The sequence below is a fragment of the Wasmannia auropunctata genome, unplaced genomic scaffold (assembly GCF_000956235.1).
Source record: "Wasmannia auropunctata unplaced genomic scaffold, wasmannia.A_1.0 LD336058.1, whole genome shotgun sequence".
In the NCBI taxonomy this organism is placed as follows: domain Eukaryota; kingdom Metazoa; phylum Arthropoda; class Insecta; order Hymenoptera; family Formicidae; genus Wasmannia; species Wasmannia auropunctata.
Window position 1 is genome coordinate 374,334 of NW_012026832.1, and position 23,673 is coordinate 398,006.

The 23,673-nt window shown below is 35.9% G+C and overlaps 2 protein-coding genes and 1 long non-coding RNA gene across 5 annotated transcripts; all 3 read left to right on the forward strand.

Annotated features, from left to right (window-relative positions):
- The first annotated feature begins 1,261 nt into the window (after positions 1–1,261).
- LOC105450662 (mucin-17) lies at positions 1,262–16,386 on the forward strand. 3 transcript variants are annotated; one of them, XM_011690606.1, is made up of 16 exons: positions 1,262–1,306; positions 2,141–2,801; positions 3,188–3,357; positions 3,550–3,630; positions 3,712–5,259; positions 5,496–5,747; positions 6,433–6,537; positions 6,774–6,878; positions 7,324–7,486; positions 7,920–10,396; positions 10,556–10,963; positions 11,058–11,267; positions 11,382–11,935; positions 12,025–12,268; positions 12,495–12,597; positions 12,829–16,386. In XM_011690606.1, the coding sequence occupies exons 3-16, from the start codon at positions 3,253–3,255 to the stop codon at positions 13,581–13,583; spliced, it is 7,110 nt and encodes a 2,369-aa protein (XP_011688908.1). In that variant the 5' UTR covers positions 1,262–1,306; positions 2,141–2,801; positions 3,188–3,252; the 3' UTR covers positions 13,584–16,386. The 3 variants fall into 3 exon arrangements, with proteins under 3 accessions (XP_011688908.1, XP_011688907.1, XP_011688909.1); XM_011690605.1 differs by having other exon boundaries at positions 1,270–1,503; XM_011690607.1 differs by lacking the exon at positions 6,774–6,878 and having other exon boundaries at positions 1,270–1,503.
- A 1,179-nt stretch (positions 16,387–17,565) lies between these two features.
- On the forward strand, positions 17,566–20,386 carry LOC105450664 (diphthamide biosynthesis protein 2). Its single transcript, XM_011690610.1, has 5 exons — positions 17,566–17,830; positions 18,621–18,954; positions 19,032–19,513; positions 19,599–19,890; positions 20,192–20,386. The coding sequence occupies exons 1-5, from the start codon at positions 17,699–17,701 to the stop codon at positions 20,368–20,370; spliced, it is 1,419 nt and encodes a 472-aa protein (XP_011688912.1). The 5' UTR covers positions 17,566–17,698; the 3' UTR covers positions 20,371–20,386.
- Positions 20,387–21,707: 1,321 nt separating this feature from the next.
- On the forward strand, positions 21,708–22,894 carry LOC105450663. Its single transcript, XR_974483.1, has 2 exons — positions 21,708–21,745; positions 22,787–22,894. It is a non-coding gene; the product is annotated as an uncharacterized LOC105450663 (long non-coding RNA).
- The last annotated feature ends 779 nt before the right edge of the window (positions 22,895–23,673 follow it).

The following is a 23,673-nucleotide window of genomic DNA, read 5'->3' on the forward strand; positions in this document are numbered from 1 at the left end:
TTAAACGTTTTGGTAAATTGATAGCATTAGTCGCCATGTTGAGGTTAAAATAGATAACGAAATCTGTAATTTCGTAATTTTTTCCTGTTTTTGGTACAAAACACACCAGAGCCAGATGCATTAGCATGTGTGTTTTAATCGTGGAAAAGGAAATTTTATTCTATGCGATTAATACGAAGTATTTTGTATCCAACAAAAATGGTATTTTTGTCGATAAAACAGACGGCTTTAACATCTTCTTAATAGATCAATGTTTTTTAGACATGTACATTGTAATTCATATGTATTATATCTTGCTAATATAGTTATATATTTTATTTAAAACTGCATTTTTATAGTTACCATCCGCGTTTGATTATTCAAAGAGATGGTAAAACAATTGGAAAAAAATGTAATTTTGCGGCAATATATTATTTCATTTATTAGTTATCATGTAAAAAATTCATTAAAAAAAATGTACAACCAGCCCTGGTCTCCCCTACTCTTAAAGATCGGCAGCCCTGGATAAATTTTCGTGCCAGTCAATGGTGGGCCCGGAGGTAATTGCAGAGAATTGTGTCGATGTTATCGACTTTTGATATAAATTTGCGATTTATTTGAATAATACATTATTAAGATCATGATTTTTATTATATAAATGCTTTATAAATAAGTATGAATATACTTATAATGCTATAATATCATATATTACCGCAAAAATACATTTTTTTCAACTGTTTTACCATCTCTTTGGATAATTAAACGCAGATGGTAACTATAAAAATACAATTTTAAATAAAATTAACTATTAGCAATAAAATATAACACACATGAATTACAATGTACATGTCTAAAAAAACATTGATTTATTAATAAATCATAAAATTAATGTTATATTATTGACTAATTTGCTTATTTGGCAATTACTAAACTGCCACGCTACTCTCGTAAGGCTGTTGGTCTTTAAGAGTATCTCATCGGTGATGCAACTAATGTAGAACGAGGTAAAGGTCCGGGATAACCGCTTTTATGCTTTTTTCTGATATGAGTTTACGATAAATTATTAGAAATGTAGTCTAGCGTCCGGCATTTTTAATGAATTTCTAACGGCACGCGCGTTTGTCGTGATCTGATTTCGCAACGAGATCGGCCGAGTGCTCTCGCATGTCCATCTTTCGCTTCCCTACCTCCGTGGTTGCAAAAAGTTGCGGCGCCTCGACGCGTGGCGCCGCCAGTGGCTCAGGCTGGGGCCTTATAGCGCCGCGCCAATGGCAGCCTTGACAAATACATAATGGCCGTTGCCACCGAATAGTGTAACGCGTACATGGTACTGTCGTGTAACTGAAAAGTTTATTATTTTCAGTCGGAGTATCGTCGTCGCGCGTGCTCCGTGTGCGTTGTTTTCCCCTCGGCGAGGTGCGGCGGATCGCGCCGGGACGCGGGACCGCGCGCGACGTAAAACTGCACGCGAGCGCGAAAATTCCCAGGAGGAAAACACGGGGTGGCAAAACCGCGTACGCGGAGGTAATATTGACAATTTTTCGTCGCGACGCCACGCGCATTTTTGCGCGTCGGCCGCCGTGCACGCGCGTCGCGGCGCCGCGCGCCGGCACCTTCGGGCCCACCCGGGGCCCCGCATCTCCCCCGAATCCGTGCGTTTTCTTTTGTTTACGCCTTGTCAGTCGGGCCTTTTGTTGTGTGTGCACGGGTCCGCGCGCCGCTTGCACCCGTGAGTGAGAGTGAGCCCGTGTGTGATTCTGCGTTCGTATGCGTATGTGTTGGTGGCTTGTGTGGCACGTATACACCTCGCACACAGGCGCCAGCTATAACCTCAAAACATGTTTCCAGCTGGCGAATTCTCGTACGAGCCTCCCGAAATGTTTCGACGGGATCCCGCGGCCCCGTAGAACTACCGTTACGGCCTGTGGTGGTCGCCCACCGTCCCCGGAACACGGCGGCGCTCGTCCGCTCGTGGGCACGTTAAACCCCCCCGTTTCCCGCATCTCTCGCGTTTAATTCCCCCCCAACGGCGGCGAACCCGCGATTCCCGCCGTTCCTAGTCGCGACTGAAATCCGCGGCGAGAGCGTCTAGGCTAACTGATTTTTCGCGTAATCGCTCGACTCGCGGATGGTTAATGGAGCTTCCGCTTCTTCTTTGCAGGACGCAAATTGGTGACACAAACTCGCGCCAGCAGAAAGCCTAGCTAGTGTTTATACGGTTGAGACACTTTCGTCGAAGAGAAAACGATCACTCCAGCGGAGTTATCTCGTGAGTGGAGGCGTAATGTTGTGACATTACACTCGCGACACTTTACAAGTATTCAAGAATGTCTGTGAGTTACTTCCTGGACTTGGGGTAGCGCGTTAACACGAGAGTACTGTCATTCGCCAAGTTACTGTCGATACCGTATCCCGAAAACGTGTTGTCATGGACAAGCATAACGTCGCTACACCTATAAATGGATAAGATCCTGCAGCAGATGCACTTTAAGTATAAGTCGGGATATATCCACGATGCGATTGCACAGTTGTTCTTTAATGGATAAAGTAGTTCGTGAGAGAACTACTTTCTGCGTACTGGGAAGCAATGCCTATGACAGCTACGAATGGTTAGTGCCGGAGCAAGATTTTTAAAGGTGAAGCGTTAACAGTATATGTGGATACAAGTGGGTGCAACAATTTAAGTGGATACAACGGTGCTGCCTGAGTTTCGGAAGAGTTACGAAATTGTATGCATGACAGGAACGGGAGACGTAGGCCGCAGACGTGTTGAGTGGCGCCGAAACGCCAATATTCCTCGTTGCAATTACTAAATAATTTAGGTAAATATTTTTGTATATTAATTACATATATAAAATTAATAAGATAAATGATTTCAGACATTAAATGTAAAATATTTTGCATGATTTTTTTGTTAAGACACATGTTTTATAACTATATTTATTAAATTATTATTAGTCTTTCATTCAGTATGTGCCACAGTTTCAATAAATATATAATTATATAATTTTATAATATGTAATATATAATTTTCTTCTACAAGATCTGATCGTTGAAAGTTTAAGTCATTTGTATATTATGTTACACATTATATATCAAAAAATAATTTTTTCATAAATCTCTTTGAACTTATAAGACGAACAAAATATTTCATCCGTCTCACAAGTTCAAGGAGATTTATTATAAGAAAATTATTTTTTCTCAATAGGAAAGAGCCAAATAAGCTGGAAAGGTGGCTAGACGCTGCCCATAGTAAAGAGGGGCTGCGTGGGCATGCAGCAGCCTCAGTCACGCCCTCTTCTTGGGGACTCAGTATCCTCTACAACTTCCCCGAATGCGCGTCATAATAATCCAGTTACTGTTTTGACCCAACAACAAGTAAGATTTTGTAGAAATATGTAGATTTGCTTATTATCTGATATTCCTACACATATTTTCTATCTCTGTGTATCCTCTTTCAGGTTGAAACTTCTGTATAGCTTGTTTAAAATATAAAAAATACAAAAAAAAATCAAAATCAAAATCATTAGTCTTGTATAAAAATAATTCTATTTATTATTCTTATTGCAGTTGCAGCAATTACAACAATTACAAGCCCAAAATAGCAGTGGCCAGTCGCTAACATTTGCTTTGCAACAGACATCAAATAATGTAAGCTATTTTTTTTATTGGCGAGCGCATTTCATCGAATATTATTTCGATATTTTAATGTCATTATATTTGATCTTGCAGCCACAAGAGCAAGGAAATGGGTCGGCAACTGGAAGTCACATAGTCTACGTAAATCAGTTGAATCAATTGAATCAGAGTACCATAAATCCCTCGGGGACTGGTATGGGCCTACCCCCGGCCACCCCCACTTTTGGGGTGGGCCTTAATATGGGATTGCCACTGTCACTTCTAAATACCAGTCTTACATCTCTCACGTCCAATGTTATCACCACATCAAATCCTCTGCTGAATTTGGGCTTGCCAAGTATAAGCACAGGGATAACCACGATAAATCCTAGCCTAAATCACTTAAATGCTATCAATTCCAATCTAACGTCCAACATTGGTTCAAACAATATTAATAACAGTTTGTCCAACTTGGGGCAAGATTTGAATAGCATTAATACGGGGGTGAATACTGGAATAAACAGGCTCAATACGATAAATTCTACGAATATTAATTCTGGGCTATCTGGAGTGAGCACTGGGCTGTCAGCTCCAAATTTGACAAGTCTAAACTCATCGAGCGTGAATCAGAATCTTACTACATTGAATACCAATTTAACCGTCGCGAATTCCGGCGTATCTGGTTTATCTGCTATTAATCCGAATACAAATTTGACTACCACCAGTATAAATTCTGGTGTGAATCAAGGTCTCAATCGACCAGCAAATGCCCTGGCAACTAGTTTGACACCAACTAGTTTGAATTCCAGCAGTGCACAGTTTCCATTCCAAACGATACAGAGTATTCAGACTATTGCACCACACATTGCATCGTCAAATATAAATGTACCAAACTCTGCTATATCGCAACATCCTAATTCAAACATCTCACAAATCTCCAGCTCTGGAACTCTGACCAGTTCCAGCATATTCACGAGCACTCCCAGCGAAACGATTCATGCAACTACTGCAAATGTGAATCACGCTTCAAACGTGAATCTCACTACGAACATACCGCACCTAATGCACCCTTTATCGAATATATCAACGTCAAATGTACAACATATATCCGCGTCCAATGAATCGACCATGTCATTGAGTCATGTTTCTTCTTTAAGTTCCTCCCAGTCGACTGGATTTCAACCACAGCGACAGTATTCACAGGGGATAAGCCCTGGGTTAAGTGCATCAGTAGCATTAACAGGCACAACACAACCGTCGAATGTGGTCAGTACTATGAATACTGTTAAGTCTATGCAAAATATACAAGGTCAAAACATTAGTTCGCCGGGCAGCCCGTTTTCAATACCCTTGAAAAGTCCAGCGTCTAATATAGCACCGCCTACGCCGAGTCCTAGCCCTAATCGACTTTTACTTAGAAGTCCGGCTTCGAACTCGATACAATCCAATCGGAATAGCCCGAGCCCAGTGAGCACATCGACTTCGAACAGTAACTTTAACATGCAGATGCAAAGCCCCATGCAGAGTCCGATGAGTGTTAGCCAAATACAGAGCCCTGTACTTAGCCCGTATCCCCCTGCAAAAAGTCCTCATCTATTAAGCGGGAATAATTCTCTCAACAATAGAAGCCCAGCACCTGGAGGTAGCCCTGGTCCACCTGTGGTAAGAATACTGATAAAAATTTAGAAATTTAGATTCTACTCCAATTGCTCATTGAAAGTTAGTTGTTTTGTAGTTTTTGTGTAAAAAAAATATTTTAGTGACTTTGTCAGAATATTTTACTTTCTAAACTTTTATTGGTTTATTTTGTTTATTTGCCGAAAAAGGGTGCAATTTTAGTAATACACAATTAAATTATTTGTTCATCCATGCATCCTTTTATTTTTCATGTGTTTCAGGTTAGGCCTAATACACCCATATTACAGCAAGGAATGCAGGTGTTACAAATAATTCATGGTACACCACAGGGTTATCAATCTGCCCCAACTCAGCTGGTAACTAGGACACAGTTATTTGGAAATCAGCAAATAATAGCGGCGAGTAAGCCCACCAAGCAACCACCGCAAATTTTGCCAAAACCACCAAATCAGCAAACTAGTACAACTTCTCAACAAAAGTCACAAAGAGTTACTACTACAATTACAAATCAGGTATAGTCTTATTTTTATTTTTAATTGTTGCATCAACATGTGCGTTATTTATTTATATGCAATATGTACATAAAATTCAGCTTTAATTTAACTTTTAGTCTAATCTGACATAATTTTATCTTATATCAATTTTATTCTGTTTAAAATATACAATCTGTATGAAATATTCTTTCTTTATAGTATATAAAACTTTTATTCAATCTGTTATTTGATATTATAAATATTTATTTTGATTCTGTTTATAGTCTGGTTTCATAATATGTATTAGGATTTTAATATACATTAATGTATTTTACTATATTATAAGAAATATAAATAAAATATAATAAAATACAAATAAGTTAAATAGGCTTAAACGATTAAAAATTACAAGACAAGCACACGAGCCGAGCTGGATGTAATGTGCTTTTTTAAAAACTTTAAGTAACAGTCACAATGGCATATAAACAAATATATTTCGAGTCTTGATTAGATCAGCCTCAGTGTTGGTACAAATCATAATAATGAAATTAGAAATAGAACCGTTATCTTTGCCTTCCAAATTTAATCCAAAAGAGATGAATTTTTATCACGATTTATGTGTGTTGCGCAAAAACAAAACAATGAATTACATTTTTCTTAGTCTGTAATAATTTGCACAGTAAGATTTTATTATTAAAGTATATATATTTCTTTTTCTTTATAGGTAACTCAACAGAGTCAACCACAAATTGTTCTTGCTGGACCGCAGCCAAGTCCTACTACAGCAACAATGATTCCAACAGCACAGGGTACTGTGCTACTGAATCAGGTATACTATTACAATATATAATTCTGTTTACGTCTTTCAATTACGTCTATCATCTACATATGCATTAATTACATTAATATACATGAATTACATTACAAAAAAAAGTATATATATCATGCTGTTATTATAAGAGGTAGTTTGAGATGCTTCATATTTATTATAACTGCTTACATGCATTTCTATTGTCATAGAAAGTTGCTTCTATGCTTCATATATTTGTCACATTTGGTATATAGGTATTGCCGTCTACTGGACCTGTCATTGTACAGCAGCAACCAGGAGGCGTTCAACTCATACTAAGGACGCCTGCAGGCGCGCAGCAACAAACGCATACCGCACAGGTGATGGTTTCATCCATTCATCCACACATCTTCATATTCGCATTCATAATCATCGCTTGTTAAATTTTTATTAAGAATAGAGATAATTTGCATATTTTTTGTTGAAAAACAGAATTATACACATTTTTATTCTTATTAAGAGAGAATTATAAAAATTATTTATGTAACTTTAATAAATATCTGTGTATGTTAAATATATACACAAATATTTTCAACTTTTTATGTTTATAAATTTTTTATTTTAATACGTTAATTTTAATTATATTAAAATTATACAAGATAAAATTAAAATAAGTTCTGCCATAAATTATATATTTTACACAAAATAGATGATAATACTTGGAGTACATATAACGATCTTTAGATATTTGCATACAAATTACAGCATATTTTATAAAAAAATATTTAATAAAATAAGACATAAATATGTAACTTCTAATTATAGTTAACGCAACAACAATTGGTAAGGGTTGTCACAGCGCAAGGTATGCAACTGCAGGGGCTGCAGGGGCTTACTGCTGCACCCACCACATTTTTCGCTGTACCTAACGGATTTCCTTCAGCTGCTTCTCCAGTAATAAGGCATACTCCATCTAGTCCAGCGCCATGTAAGTTATCACATAATGATGTTACAGCAAAATACATTACAATCATATTACAATATCACATACAAATTCGCAATTAATGCATGTATACAGTTAACAAAAACAGAATATGTTAAGTATTTATCAGGTTTTGATATAAAAATATAACAAATATTGTAGAACATATTATTGTTAAAAATAATGTAGAATACAATTTACATTGAAAGAACTTAATTTTTATTTTATTTTATTTACATTGAATATGCTTTGAAGTGTTAAAAATATCAATATCATGTAAAATTATCAAAGTCACGTTTTACGTGGTAGTCTCCAAGTCTCTTTTTTTATGTCTTTAAATTCGCGACATTAATTTGTTACATTTATCATAAGATTAATATTAATTTCTTGCCATATTTTTAATTTCAATTAAATTAATTGAAATTAAATTAATTTGTAGCTAATTCCGGAACTAGCAATCCCATCGTAATTCAGAATGCTATGGTACAAAGTTCTCAATCGCAAATCCCACAAGTCACATCTGGTAACACTACTGGTAACAATACTTCATGCACGCAACCTGTCTCGGAACAAAATCTATTGCCGCCTCCTAAGAAGAAAGCAAAAAAGAAGAAGAAAGCCAAACGGAAAGATGACGAACCAAAGTTAGATCTTGCCCGTATTATAAAGATATCGGGTATCGTGGATGACGATGATATTTTTGATCCTGAGCTGACACCCGAAACCGAGGTTTCCGGTCAAGTACAGCAAAGCGAAACTAATTCTGGGCAATCTTTAGTCCAACTTTCGCAAGGGACAGCTCCTGTCAGCTCTGCTCTAACTCAAGTACCTGGAACAAATACAACGAACACACAAGCTACTGTATCGCAGCCGGTTAACAATCAGCTGGTCGCCCAACTCCAGATGCCTGTACAAAATTCAATAACGGGACAATTTCGTTTATCAATTGGAGAAGACGGGAAACAACTTATTTTACATCACACCCCCGAACCGAATCAACCCGAGATAGATTCGGCGACCGCGCAAGCTTTAATACGAACCCTGACTCAAGGCAGCGGTCAAAATTCGCAGATTATCTCGCAGTTCTTCAGCCAAGCACAACCAACGCCACAATCTACTCAAAGTACAACCCAGCAAAGGCAAAAGTACGTCAAATCTCCTTTATCTAGCGGAGGTCCAACTTCAACCAATACTATAAATTCTACTTGCTCACAAAATGTCACTTGCACTACTAGTCCGCATCATGGCCAGATATGTTCGAAGCCGATTAATCAGCAGAAAAATACAAACGTCGTTCCTCAAGAGACTAATTCGCTACCTAATGTTTACATTCAAAGCAGCCTCGGATTACAAGAGATACGAGAAACGAAGAACCTGATCAACGTAAAGAACCTGAAAATGTTAAGCGTGGCAGAGCAAGCTAAGAATTTGAATTTTCCGTTTACATTGTCAACGAGCGTACACACTCCGCTGAACGCCCCGGATGTCCTACCTACGAAGCCTTCCGCTACTATACTTGGCATCCCTGGCCCTCGAATGCCTAATGCGAGTCAAGCAAATTCGAGTCAACAAAATTCCAATCTTTCTCTACAAAAGTCTAGTCAGGCACGACTCGTGAACACTTGCGTGACAAATGTACGACAGAAATTGGGAAAGCAACCGCAGCAACGGCAACACACCGTTCACGTGCAGAAATCATTATTACCTAGTACTTCGGTAGCACAAAACGATCATGTGTCTAAAACTAATCAGAGCCTTCAGCAAACGAATCAACAAGAGAGTCTAACGCTGCAGCAGGAGTCGCCACTATTTCAACATAATCAACAGATCACCGCGCAAACTGTACAAACTCAAAATGTGCAACAAATATTTGAACAAAATTTACAGAGCTCAAACATTCATCACAATTCCATGAATATACTGCAGCAGCAAAGTTCTTGCAACACTATGCAGCAACACGATACTATGAATGTTTTACATTCAAGTATTCAACAAAATACGATTAACGTGTTGCAACAAAATACAGCTGGCAACGTGCAGAATATAGAACAAAGTTTGCAGTCGGGTATCAAGGATATAGCCCATGCGCAGCAGAACGTCATGACTAGTTTGCAACAACAAAATACGTCTGCTGTTTTACACAATACGAGCGTCCAGCAAAATGTGAATGTTCAGCAACAAAAGGTAGTGACAGCGAATACCTTCTCTTCCGTTAATGCGCATCACTTCGAGTCTCAAAATTCGGCTAACGTCGTGCAACAAGGAATCAATCCGCAACAAAACAATCAGAATCAGAATATCTTGATTACAAACACTCCTACCTCTAACACTTCCAATACCACCCAACAAAATGAATCTCAAAATGCCGAATCCCAAGGTGCAAATATACTGAACTCGGCGGCGAACAATATACTGAATAACGCGCCTAAAATCACGCCCGAAATTTTAAATGCGCTGAGAAACTTGAATCCCAACGACCAACTGCTGATCGCAAACGCGAACGGTCAGATGCAGGTGATCAGTCAGCAACTCTTGCAGCAACTTTTGGCTGGACAATTAAACGCGACGCAGAATCAGACGCAGAATCAAAATCAAACACAGAAGATAGTAATTGGCGAGCCGGATGCAAACAATCAGAACTTGCAAGGGGTTCAGATCAACACTCCGACGAGCCAAATAATCGTGAATAGTTCCGGTGGGGCTCCAACTATTCAAAATAATATTCAGAACATTGTGGTACAAGCTTCACCGTCCCAGATACCGCAACATATACAAATTCAAAATTCTGGCTTTCCTAACCAATTTATTGACAACCTGAATCAACAACAAATTAGAAATTTAGGCAACAATCCACCAAAGAAGGCGAAAGTCGTGAAAAAGAAAGTTGCTGTTACCGCTCAAAGCATTGTAACACAGGTATGTAAATACATTTTTATATCTTTCAATCTCCCATTCATTCTTTGCTTATTATAAGTCGATGCTTATTATTGTCGATTTTATTCTAAAAATGCATTAGAAAGTGTAAAATTTGCATTCTGCTTCTTTTCTTATTAAAAATCTATTTTCACTTTTTAGACGAAGACAGTAACCGTTACTCGACCAACTATGGTTACGGCGAATACGTCCAATGTGCAAAAAGTTGACAATTCTAATAAAACAAATACGACGGTATCTCATAATATAAATCTCACTAAGAGCGAATCGACTCCAATCATTACCAATGGTCCTTTGATTTCGACTTCTGCCGGTGGTCACGTAACAGTTCCCTCAAATGGCCAAGTGGTACATAGAGTACAAACTATTCAGCTCCCTGCTCAGTTGCAGCAATCGCTGAAAAACATTCATTTACAAATCCAAGCTATTTCGGCTCGAAAATCTAATACGTCATCGCATGATCCGGTGTTGGCGAAATTATATCAGGAGCAAGCAAGGATAATAGCCAGTGGAAAAGTCGTTAGCACTACTACACAACCTTTCACTAGCGTAAGTAATAATTGAGTTGTAGCAACAAAAAATAGTCAGCAACAAGATATACGAAACATTTGTTACAACGAAATATTTTTTTTTCTCCGTATAGACTGCCGAAACAATGTTCAGTGTAGTTTCATCAGTTGCGTCAAATATACATTCACAAAACTCATTCAAGAACCAGACGTCAGCGGCGCAAACGCAAACACAAACTTCCACTACTGCTATGCCAGCAACATCTCAAACTCCAAGTCTAAACATTGTTACGTCTGTAACAATGCCGAGTAGCTCGAATAATAGTTTCATTAACAATATAACGGTAAGTAGAGTATTATTACAAATATATATTTACTTGTAAGAATACATTTTATGCGTAGAAGCTACTATTGGTCATCATAATATTATATTTTATACTATTTCAAAATTATTACAGGTGTCGCAAGGTGTGCAAGGACAACAATCGGGTATATCGAACACTGTAACACAGAGCATGCATCAGACTAAACAGAATAAGTTTTATCAGAATCACGGGACTCAGATATTGAATCCGTCCTCCGCGAACATTCAAATCTTCTCGCCGCCGATCACCTCTGTGGCAACTCAGCAATTACAGAGCAACGCACAACAATTGACTCAAGTTCAGACACAGCAGCAGCCAGGCATACAATGTCAACAACAATCGACGCAATGTCAGACAGATCCATTGGACTTTAAACCAAATATACAGACACCGAGTCCTGTGAAACAGGAACTCTCGTCTCCTATCCAAGTTCAAGTTCAAAGCGGCTCTCCTGCAAGTCAAGTAACCTCGCCTAGAATGATAAGCAAGGGAACACAGAGGATTCAGAGTCCTGTAAATACCAATGGAGGCGCAGTGAAGCAACTTGTCAGTCCTAACAGCAGCACCAATCCTTTGATAAGTCCAAGGCAAGGCGTAAAAAGGCGTGCGACTAGCCCGATTTGTAGGCAATTGAACCGCGGCGATTTGTATGTATTTAAATATAAGTTTCTATGTGTTAACATTTCATTTTTTGGGATTTATTGATATTGATATTTAATTATATCATTACTTACAGAATGGAACAGCAGCTAAAAATCGATCAAAATGGTGCAACCAATCCGGATATGAATACACCATTCTCAGGCAAGCGTGATGCTTGCAAACGTTTGGTAAGGTATCATTGTCTAAATGAGCAAGTACTTGGACCTAAAGATCTGACGAAAGCGGATGAAATATTTGAAGAGACAGCAAAACATTTGTTGAGCAAATTCAACTGTATGATAAATAAATACACGTATCTTCTCCTAATGGAAAGCATGGTATGAATAACAATATGATTCACTTATTTAATAATTGTATACAATTAAAATTTTAATTAAATAACTAGTTATTTCGCTTAATTACATATGAAAACGTTTAAAATTGATACTTAAAATACTCAAATGATTTAAGTTTAAAATAGAGAAATTAGTTTTTTGTATTCGAAATTTTCTTTAATCAATTAATCTCACATAAGTAATTAACATAACATTTTTAAAATTATAGCGCGAAGTGAGAACGTCGGAATTGATGATGATTGATAGGACTTTTGTGGCTGAAGAGCAAAGTATTCTTAATAGGTTACGGGAACAGGAGGCAAAGCTTAATGGTAACTATGTTATTAGTTATTTCTAAATCGATATAATTGTAAAAATAAATATTATGTGCATTTGTTTTTCTTGTGATTACAAGTTTTTCGATTTTATTATATCTTTATTTTATACTTGTTGCTTTTACATTCTTGAATATATCCTATATATATTTTAAGTTACATTTAAAACACAAATTTCTCTTAAATAAATGTATATTTCGATATCATATATTGCAAATGAAATTACAGAAGAGCTTAAGAAAGAAGAAAAACCGTTGGTGCCAAAAGTTGAACCTGGCCTTGTAGAAGAGAATAAATCAACATTAACAACGTCGTCATCCTTGGTGAATGTGTCTGTAAAGCGTGAATTAGAAGATAATTTCCCAAATGATGAGGTGGAATGCAAACCAGTGATTAAGACGACAAGTAGTACTAACAATAGTGGCGATTACGACGAGTGGTTGGAGATCCAGAAAGAACTGGGTGTATATCCGTCTACTGCAGACACTTTAAAGTGTAAAAACGGCAATAACAGTGGTAGTAGTGCATGTGCTGTTACGAGATCATCGAAAATTGAAAGAACGCGAGCAAACGGCGAGTGTCTCCGTACGAATGTTTCAAATACAAATGTACCCGGTGTCTCGAATGCGATTATGAAGGACGATTGCGAGCAGGATGTAAATACGCCCTTCGACAGACGTTGGTGTAGTGCCACTGATCTCGAACGGGATTTGTCAGAGGATACCGACTTGGATGGATTGGCTTTGCATTCGCAGACACAATGTCCAAGCAGTACCGCCCCGAATGTAACGAGTAGCGAGAGCGGAAACACCGGTAACGAGCATAAAATCAATGAGCATGTACAGTCCGCCATCGACGGCATTCTTAATCTTAAGGAACGTCCTGCGAATACCCTGTCGGGCAGTGGTAACGGCAGTTCGCAATCCAGCGATTCGAGAGACACTGCGCTGGACCAAGCGGTCCGCAGCATTTTAAGCTCGTGACCCTCCTTTAGCAAAGTATGTTAAGAAGTGAAAGTTGATAGTTGAATCAAGCTAATTAATGCATCTTAAGAATTTTAGAGAGACTAAGATCGTCGATTTTTCATGGTTTTTGTGGATATCATTGAGATCTACCTATCATGAGAACTATGTTTTTAGTATTGATAACATCGGGTGAACTATGTTTCCGATACTGCATATCTTGGAGAGCACACAAATATAATTACTAAATTATTTGTATAAATCATACGTGATCTTTATTATTTTATTTATATGTTATTCAGCAGAAGGCAAACTGGATCGCGCATACATGTTGTGCGGCATGATACCGAACATTTTGAATATTTCTCAAAGAATTCTGTTCTACAATGGCAATAATTATTCATAATATACAAAACATGTATACTTTCCAGTAGTCTAGCTGTAATAAAGCCACCGCATAAATCTATAATTATAGCAGCTGTACATGTGAATAGATTAGATAGATAACTCGCTCAGAATTTTCAATATGCCACTTTGTAATGTAATTTTGTAAAAAGTAATTATTTAAAGCAACTTATTCCAATTTATCTGTAGTACTTGTAGGCGAATTATTGATACTTAAAAAAAAAATGGGTCGGTGAATATTGTACATACGTTTCAAGATATATTATTATTACGGTAATATTATTGTATTATTGTTATTGAGATTTATTCTCAGAATTATTATTATTATTATTATTTACAATTATTACGATTAACACCATCATCATTGGAACATGTGGGAAAAGCAAAGAGAAAGTAGTAGCATAAGAGACTGACATGTAAAATCGTGGGAAAATGCGGAATGTAAATTAATAACAAGATACAGGGTAATTTGTTATCGATGATGCAATCGAAAAGGTGATAATCCTGAAAAGACAAATCGTAAATATCGAATAAAGTTTTTTCACAAGACTTTATATTTTCAGAAATAGTCTCCTACAAAAAGTGTAGAATACGAATAGATTTCTTCGTAGGTTCACTCTTCACAAATCGGTTGTGTCGTCGATAACAGATTATTTTGTACAAAAAGGAGAAAGGGAATAGATAGCATTTATGCATGCTTATTTTGGATTCATTTCTATTCGACATAGTAATATATGCAGTCTCAATGTCAAGACGCAAAATCAAAGAGATAAAAATGTTTCTAAATGATGTATAGGGTTTTCCTTTTTTTTTAGCATCACATATGGATTCACAATATAGGTATGTGGGTAATTGACGGAAGGTATGTTGGAGAGTGCATGTGTGGAAAAAGGATAATCACATAATAAATCTGATTATTTGGGAATGTCTCTATAGCTATCGATAAGAATCAACATACATTCCTGTGGTCAATGTATGGTTTATTTTTAATTTTATGTATTTTAATTACACGATATTGTCACAAAAATATTCCTATTTAAAATTAAGAAAAAAAGATTGTTACCTTGAAATTCATTTTTCTGCTTTTTAACAAATTGATGCTCCTGTAAAATGCAAAGATGAGATCTGTGTATCTTCTGCGAGATGAAGTTTTATTATGTGAACTCGATTGCGCGTATTCTTTTTCTACATATATCTAAAACAACTCTCTGATGACAGCGGAAACGGAGCGTTTTCTGGCAAAAGCAATCCAAGACTGACGTATATACAGAAAAAAAAAACAAGCAAAACTATAATGTAATGTATTACATTAAGGAATAATAATCGTTTGTACATACATAATGTTCAATTACACACTCTCGACGGCAATCGTGACTTAATGAATTCTTCACAGATTTCAAAGATTTGCATATATTGAAATTCTTTTGATCCTAATAAATTGCCGAATATTTCACGAGTATGTATGTATGTATGTACATCATCCTACATCCCCATCTGCGAAGTTCGGATCACGTGTGTGTTTTTTCGCGAGTTTGCAATTATTGCACGTTAACAAACCGAGATTGTTAACGGTACAACCGCTGGCGAGAGTGAAGACAAATGGTACAGTGATAATATATTATAAATATAATTTAAACAACATTTTATTTTTCATTTGTTTATCAGTATACCCAGATTTAAAAAGAAAACGTATCATTGTTTATAATCATAGTTCTATATATGTGTCGCAGAATTATACAATCTTGTAACACAATTCAATCTTTCTTTTACGATATTATTACTTCGAATTATTTTTACGTAATATAGACGAACAGCAGATGAAATAATAGTAACGAAATTCAATACGAGCGTAATTTGTAAGTCGATGCGCGAGCATGATGATCGGATGATGAAATCCTGTGTTTTTGTATTTTGCAGAGGAGAGCGTTTGTGCTTAACGAAACGGGACATTGTACATTGCGTGAAGTTTTTTAAAGCCGATAAAAATTTCGTGCACCATGTACTTAAAACTGTCGTCTCATTTCACATCTTTTCGAGCATTTTTATTATTTCTATTATTTCTCCATCATTAATCGGAACTGAGTTTGCTCTTGATTTTGGATTCACGAGACGGATAACAGCGGTTTACCTCAAGAGTCAAGGATCCGAAACCGGTATAATTCCGAAATGAAAGAATCCAACTCTTTTTCCAGCGTAAAAAAAATTTGCGGAGGTCGCAAATTGAAAAGAATCGAATGCCGAACGCCGCAATTTTGTGAATTCGTAAGAACCAACGTATAGGAATCACGATTGGATGTAATTTATAAATCGAAAGGATAATGAAAATTATAATAATTATATTTGTATTTATTTATTATTGCGTTTAAATATTTTTTATGCGCACGCAGATTTATATAACGAATACATTTATTTGACGCAATTCATTTTCGCGTTTCATTTCCTGGCCTAGATCGCCTGCTTCATCGCGTCTCGCAACGGTACAGAAGTTATATAATTTCCCCGTGAATAGTGTCGATAAAACGATATTTTATTCATAAAGTATCAGCAAAAAAGAAATTCCGCGCTACGCACTTACTTAAATACAATGCTATGAGAAGCAAAGCAATATAATATCGTAGTTGATAACTAAGTATATACTCTTTCAAATACATTCTACGATAATAGAAATAATACCTTTAAATTTTGATTGTTTTTAAATACTTTTCGGCAATAAATTAATTTCTTTATAACATTCCTATTTTTAATATTTTGATATTTTTTAAGTTGTCATAAAACTGCGCTTCAAAATTAAATAGCGATCGACGTATATCGTTCGAGAACGTGAAGGCGAGACGTATTGAACTAAAAAAAAAATTAACTTTTAAATTATTAAAATTTAATCCTACAATACATAATAATTATTCCATAATTATTATTTTTTTTTAATTACTCAAGACTAAAAGTAAATTGAGCCAGTCACAATGGACCGTTAATTATTATTAATTACATATAAGATTTTGAATATTAATTTAACTTTGAAATATATACAGGGTGTCCCAAAATTCGCGAATCAAAATATCATAACAAGGAAGTCTTCGAAAAATTAAATAAAAAAAGTTATTTGTAAATTTTTATTTTAAACAATAGTGTTTGAGATATAAGGAATTCAATTTAACCAATTACAGGTTATGATTAAACGGAGACATATATGTCCGTGAACGCATCGATAGTGTTAGTAATCGCGCACTAATCTATAATTGGCTAAATTTAAATCCTTATATCTCAAAAACTATTGCTTAAAATAAAAATTTACAAATAACTTTTTTATTTAATTTTTTGAAGACTTTCTTGTAATGATATTTTAATTCGCGAATTTCGGGACACCCTGTACATATAGGTAATAGGTATCTTCGTTTCGAAGTGCATATTTCGTCTTTTACAGGGGTGCGACCGGGAACAGCAGAACGGACAGTCGATCCTTCTTGATCCTTAGATCTCTGCTTAATTTTTCGGGCATTTATATTATTTTTATAAAAAATACATTTTATTTCCCCGAGAAGAGAGAAAAGATGAATTTGCGTGAAATATGGAGGGGAGACAACGTGCGTGCAAATTTACACGGATTCACGGCGGAGGGGGGAGGTGGAGCTCGTGTAAGCTCGCCATACGCGAGTTTCAGCGATACACGTATCGTATGCGCGCGTATGTAAACAATCGTAAACAATCTCCACGGTAATTAATACTCTTCTAACATGATCTCGTTGACAAAGATTGAAAAATCAACAAAGGGCGAAGCAGAAGTCGACGAAGTGACAGACGCTCAGGACGATCCGTACGACGTGGAGAAATGTGCTCGTTGGATTCGGACAAATGCCTTAAAACAGGTTTAGAGGACGCATATGCTTTTAAAAAAAAATCTCACTTGTATATTACTGTGTAAATAGTGTAGAGTCGCAGTTGCAGGTCTTTTTAAACGATTCAGTTCCTCGTAACAGATTATTCCTTCTCGTAAATTAAAGATGCAGTAATAGTTGAGGTTATGTGTGAAAACTTGCTAAATCCCTTTTTTTCTCCTAGAAAATGTGTCATTGTATATCTGTTGCAAAAATATTGGATACAAAAAGTAATAATAATAATGCTAATGATAATCACATTGCTGGAGTTACTTATTGATGGTAGATAAGATTAGGTTAAGTAAGGTTAAACATAAATCTATATATCCAGTATAAAAATACTGGATATATAGATTTATCCAGCATATATGAACAGTTATTACAACGTATAGTCAGATAATTTTTATTGTATGTAATTTTTATTTGTACATATAATTTTGTTATAATTTTGTACATATAGGGTAACTGTTCCTATTAGTGTGCCCTGTACCTATTAGTGTGCTTTTATATTTAAATAAGTCATAAAAATAAACTGGTACAAATAAATAGACAAAGTATTTTTTTTCTATAAAGTTAATACTTTAACTTAATAAAAAAAAAATACTTTGTCTATATATTTGTACCAATTTACTTTTATGACTTATATAAATATAAAAGCACACTAATAGGTTCAGGGCACATTAATAGGGACAGTTACCCTAGTTGTGTATGTGTGTGTGTGTGTGTAATTCTGTTATTAACCGAATATCTTGGGTCTATAATGCTCTGTCGCGTGTCGTAGGTATGCCTACAGTTTCCAGACAGCCTGTTACCAAACTCGGTGGAAGTTGCGCTACGCTTGGAGAGGAGCGTAGAGCAGAAAGTGTACATCTTGGGGGACACGAGCTGCGGTAGCTGTTGCGTCGACGAGGTAACGGCGCAACACATTGAGGCGGATGGCATAATACACTTTGGTCACGCCTGCCTCAATCCCACCGCTCGTTTACCGGTCTTTCACGTTTTACCGAGAAAGCAGTTGAACGCGACGGAGCTCGTTGATGAGTTCAAGCGAGTCTTCGCCGACTGCACGAAGAAGATTATATTTTTCTACGATGTGGCGTATGCGCATGAAATTGGTAAATGTTCAAGATATTATCAGAACTGGCGATAGCGATGAGGATGGAGGTATAATGCAAATTGTGTATGATTCCAGAATATGTATATAATATATTGAAACCTATGTATAAACACTTAATTTTGTCTAAATTAAATTGTACATCGAACGTGGAGTATACCGATACGAGAGCAAACCCGGCCTCGGTTGTCTTAGGTAGAAGTTACGCCTTAGAAAATGGATATAATGTACAGGATTACGAAGGGTTCTTTTTGGGCGAGAAAGAAAAAATTCTCGCGTTATTAGCGATGAGTATACCTGTGAAAAAGTGGTACTGTTACACAAACGATAAAATTAGCGAGTTCGAAGCGTTGAATACACCTTGGTTGAAACGAAGGAGATTCCTAATAGAAAAGCTGAGGGATGCGAAAATTGTGGGAATTGTGGTGGCCACATTGGGCATTCAGCAATATTTGACAGCTATAAACATGGTAAAAAGGACGCTCAAGCAAAAAAATAAAAAGTCTTATCTTCTTAGTGTAGGAAAGATAAATCCTGCCAAGCTTGCAAATTTTCCGGAGGTACGTTCAGGTATATGTTGTAACAATGAAACGTATTGAATTTAATTTTATCATTATGCCAATGATTATTCGATTTTTATTTCAGATTGATGCTTTTGTTGTGATAGCTTGTCCAGAAAATGAAGTATTTGACTCGAGAGACTTTTTTAAGCCTATACTTACAGTGTACGAAGTTGAATTGGCATTCAATAGCGCAAGGGAATTCTGTCCACAATTTTTCATGGATTTTCGGCAGATATTACCCGGTGGCTCTCACTATGTCGACTTTAAGCCATCAACGGACTCGGATGTTTCTCTCATAACCAGCAACGTCAGAAATTGCGAGGATGATACTTTATGTACAGATCACATGAATGCTTTGACAGTTCGTTCATCAGGTATATTCAGTTTATTTAAATTTAAAAAATGTTTAAAAAACTAATAAGGCAATAAAAATTGTAAAATGATAGTAAAAAATTATTTGATATCTACTGCTTAATATTAATTAGTTTTCTCTAAAATCAAAGAGACACCTTTCTCTACATTCTTCATACTTTTAATTACTCTAGAGAATCCTTTTTTGCGTTTTGACATCGAATTTTTTTTTACATTTACTTTCTGTGCAAGCGATTTAATAATTCAAAGCTATTTTATGTAACTAGATTGCAGTAATGATTAATATAGCAATTCTTTCATTAGGTACTGTTGCTATTGGTAAGGCTGGAGCTCAATATCTACAAGAAAGATCCTGGAAGGGTGTTGAGCAAAGACTAGGTGAAGATCCTGTACAACCAGCAGAAACTGGCCGCGCTGGATTAGCATGGGAATATACAAATGAAACTTCAAAAACAGATAAACATAACGCACAAACGGAATAAATATTGTATATCTATATGTGAAGTATTCATTCCTTTCTCCTGAAGTTTGAAAATCCGAACCGCGGAAATCTAAATTCTCAAAATTTATAACAAAAGTACATAATCAGAGAGATAAGAAATAATATCAATTAAATTTCGAAAAATCGCAATTTTAAAATTTCTAGAATTTCAAGTATAAAACATTTTAAACAAAATTTAAATTGTTTAATATCGACAAACAGGAAAATATAATTATGTAAGAATTGATATATCGAAAGAGAATAGCGATGCCAAAAATTCTTAGAATTCTAAGTCTTCACGTAAAAATTTAATATTTTAAAACATCCAAGTATCTGGAGAATATAATCGGTGGAATTAATGGTTTAAGAATTAGTAGAGTGGCATAAATAAAAACTCAAAATATTTTAACTCTAAAATCCGCAACACTTTAGTTCTTATATTTATATTTTTATTTTACATTTTATTAAATGAAGTATAAAGATATTAGGTATTAAACTTAATTCCTGCCGTTCGCTACTAGAGGGTACTGGCTCCAACGCTGGCGAGTTTCGACGATGAAACCATATGTCTTTTGTAGTTTAGACATCGCTGAAAGTGATTCAATCCTCATAGATTAGATTCTTTCTCGACGCCAAAGAGATTTTTCAATCGACTGAAAATGAATCGCGATAAGCTGTTTTTCCGACATTTGCTTCTTCACTACTTCGACCTCAAGAAAACCGCAGCTGAAGCACATCGCTTATTATCCGAAGTGTATGGTGATGAAGCTCCATCGGAAAGAACATGTAGAGTTTGGTTTGAACGCTTCCGAAACGGTGATTTTGATGTGAGAGACAAAGAACGTCCAGGACAGCCGAAAAAATTTGAAGATGTCGAGCTGCAAGAATTGCTCGATGAGAATCCAGCCCAAACGCTTTTAGAGTTGTCGGATCAGTTAAATGTTACTCCAATGGCCGTCTCAAAACGCTTGCATGCCATGGGAAAGATTCATAAGGAAGGAAAATGGCTACCACATGAGTTGTCGGAAAAACTGGTCGACAAGAAAACCGAATCGGATTCTTCTGAGAAAAATGTTAAAGCGAAGCTGTCGCTTCTAGCATCTTCTAGCGAGAGTTCTAGTTCTAAAATGGCAAATATCTCAAGGAGTATTAAACGTGTTCATGAGCCTGAGAATGATAGAGAATCTATAATCTCCAGGATAAAGAAGAGAAGATTCAACCTCGAAAAAAATCATTATTACTACCAAAATAATGAGAAATTGAGAATGTCCTGCGAAGTTCATTTAACGCGATTAAACACGGAAGTTCTTAAGTCCTATTCCTATGCATTAAGAAATTAAGTCAAGAGAGTATCTGGAACATAAGGCGCTCAAAAGGTATCCAGCATTTTCTGTAAAACCTATGTCTGTTGTCTTGCATCATTTGCCATAATTGATTTGCTGTTTGATATTAGAGTTTCAAAATGTATGATAGAGTTGTATACTTATAGAGCTTATAGCGTGATTATAATTAAAGTAACAAAATTTAATTTTGAATGAGATTACATCTTGCCAAGTCTAAACATATGAATATATGAAGATATAATATTGATAAAAATATATTAAATTGTTAGCGTTATTTTGCTTGTTTATTACTACAGGACGAGTTATAAAATATTTTAATGTAATGTTTTCATTATAAACATCAAATGTACAGTCAAATTGGATATTTTTTATATTAACTTCGTAAATCAAAATTTTAATTTCATATGATGGCATTTAAATGGAGTCTTTATCAACTTTTAGTCATAAAAATCTAAGTCCCGACAGTAGGTATAATAAAGTTTTTAATCTTTTGTTGTAAGTTCTAAATTGTAACTTTTCTGGCAAAAAGTGTTTCCGACGTTACCATAATCCCTAAATTTTAAACGAGCTGGCCAGATCTCACAATCAACTATAAAGTTTAGAGCAAATTAACGTCACAATTCAGAGCCTAGAGGAAAGGACTAAGAGCTTATTATCTATTGTAGATCGGGAGGCTAATAAAAATCTCTGTAGCAAATATGTCTGCACTTATGGTTTAATTTGATTGTAAAAGATAATAAATATAATACAAGTTCAGTTACGTAATATACACTTCCTTAAATCGACTGCACTTCTTTGGAAATATACTAAATCTCTAATATATTGAAAAATGTTTCATTTTACTGTAATAATCGACTGTATTTATTTATATACATAATAATTTTATAGTAACTACAATTTCTGTGGATTAAAGTTTTTGTATATTACAAACTTAATACTATTTCTTGCACATTTGCTTTTACAATGAAATAGATACATTTAAATATTATAATATAATAAATTTTTATGTAACAAATTTAATTTATGTATGAATTAGTTATTATCAAAAGTACCTTATTTTCATTATCTTTACAGTTTTGTTAATCTGGATAAACTTGAAAAGAGACGCAAAGAAAATGCAAAGGAAGATTCCGATTCGTTGACGGATGACGATTCGTCCTCAAAAATTTCGAAAAGCTCAAATAAACGAAAGGGAAAGACAAAGGTCAAAGAAGAGATTTTGATGGACCATTTTGAAAAAGTACAGGACAGCTAGCGACATCATGGCAACTGTAGAAACAAATTCTGATACTGAAGAATCAGTTTGTCAAATAAAAAATGATATACAGAGTGTCCGGTAATAACCGGATAATATCTCGTGGGCTGATAGAGCAGATTAAACTGAACAGAAAAGTCCTCTACCATTTTGCAAAATTCGCAATCGTTAGCGAGATATTAATTTTTGAAGATTGACGAATAAATGCGTATCCGTCCGGCCCACCGCTAAATACCAGCAGTGGGGCGAACAAATACGCGGTTATTTGCCAATCTTCAAAAATTAATATCTCGTTAACGATTGCGACTTTTGTAAAATGGTAGAGGACTTTTCTGTTCAGTTTCATCTGCTCTACCTGCCCACGAAGTCTGGTACGGTTATTATGGGACACCCTGTATATATACAAGGTGTCCGGTAATAACCGGATAATATCTCGTGAGCTGGTAGAGCAGATTAAACTGGATCGAAAAGTCCTCTATCATTTTGCAAAATTCGCAATTGTTAAAGAGATATTAATTTTTAAAGATCGGCGAATAAACGCATATCCATCCGCCATACCGCTGAAAGCAGGCGCGCGGCGAGATACGATCGCCCCACCGCTCGTCAACTACCGGCTAGCAACTACCAGCGGTGGGGCCGTCGTATCTCGCCGCGCGCCTGCATTCAGCAGTAGGCGGACGGATATGCGTTTATTCGCCGATCTTCA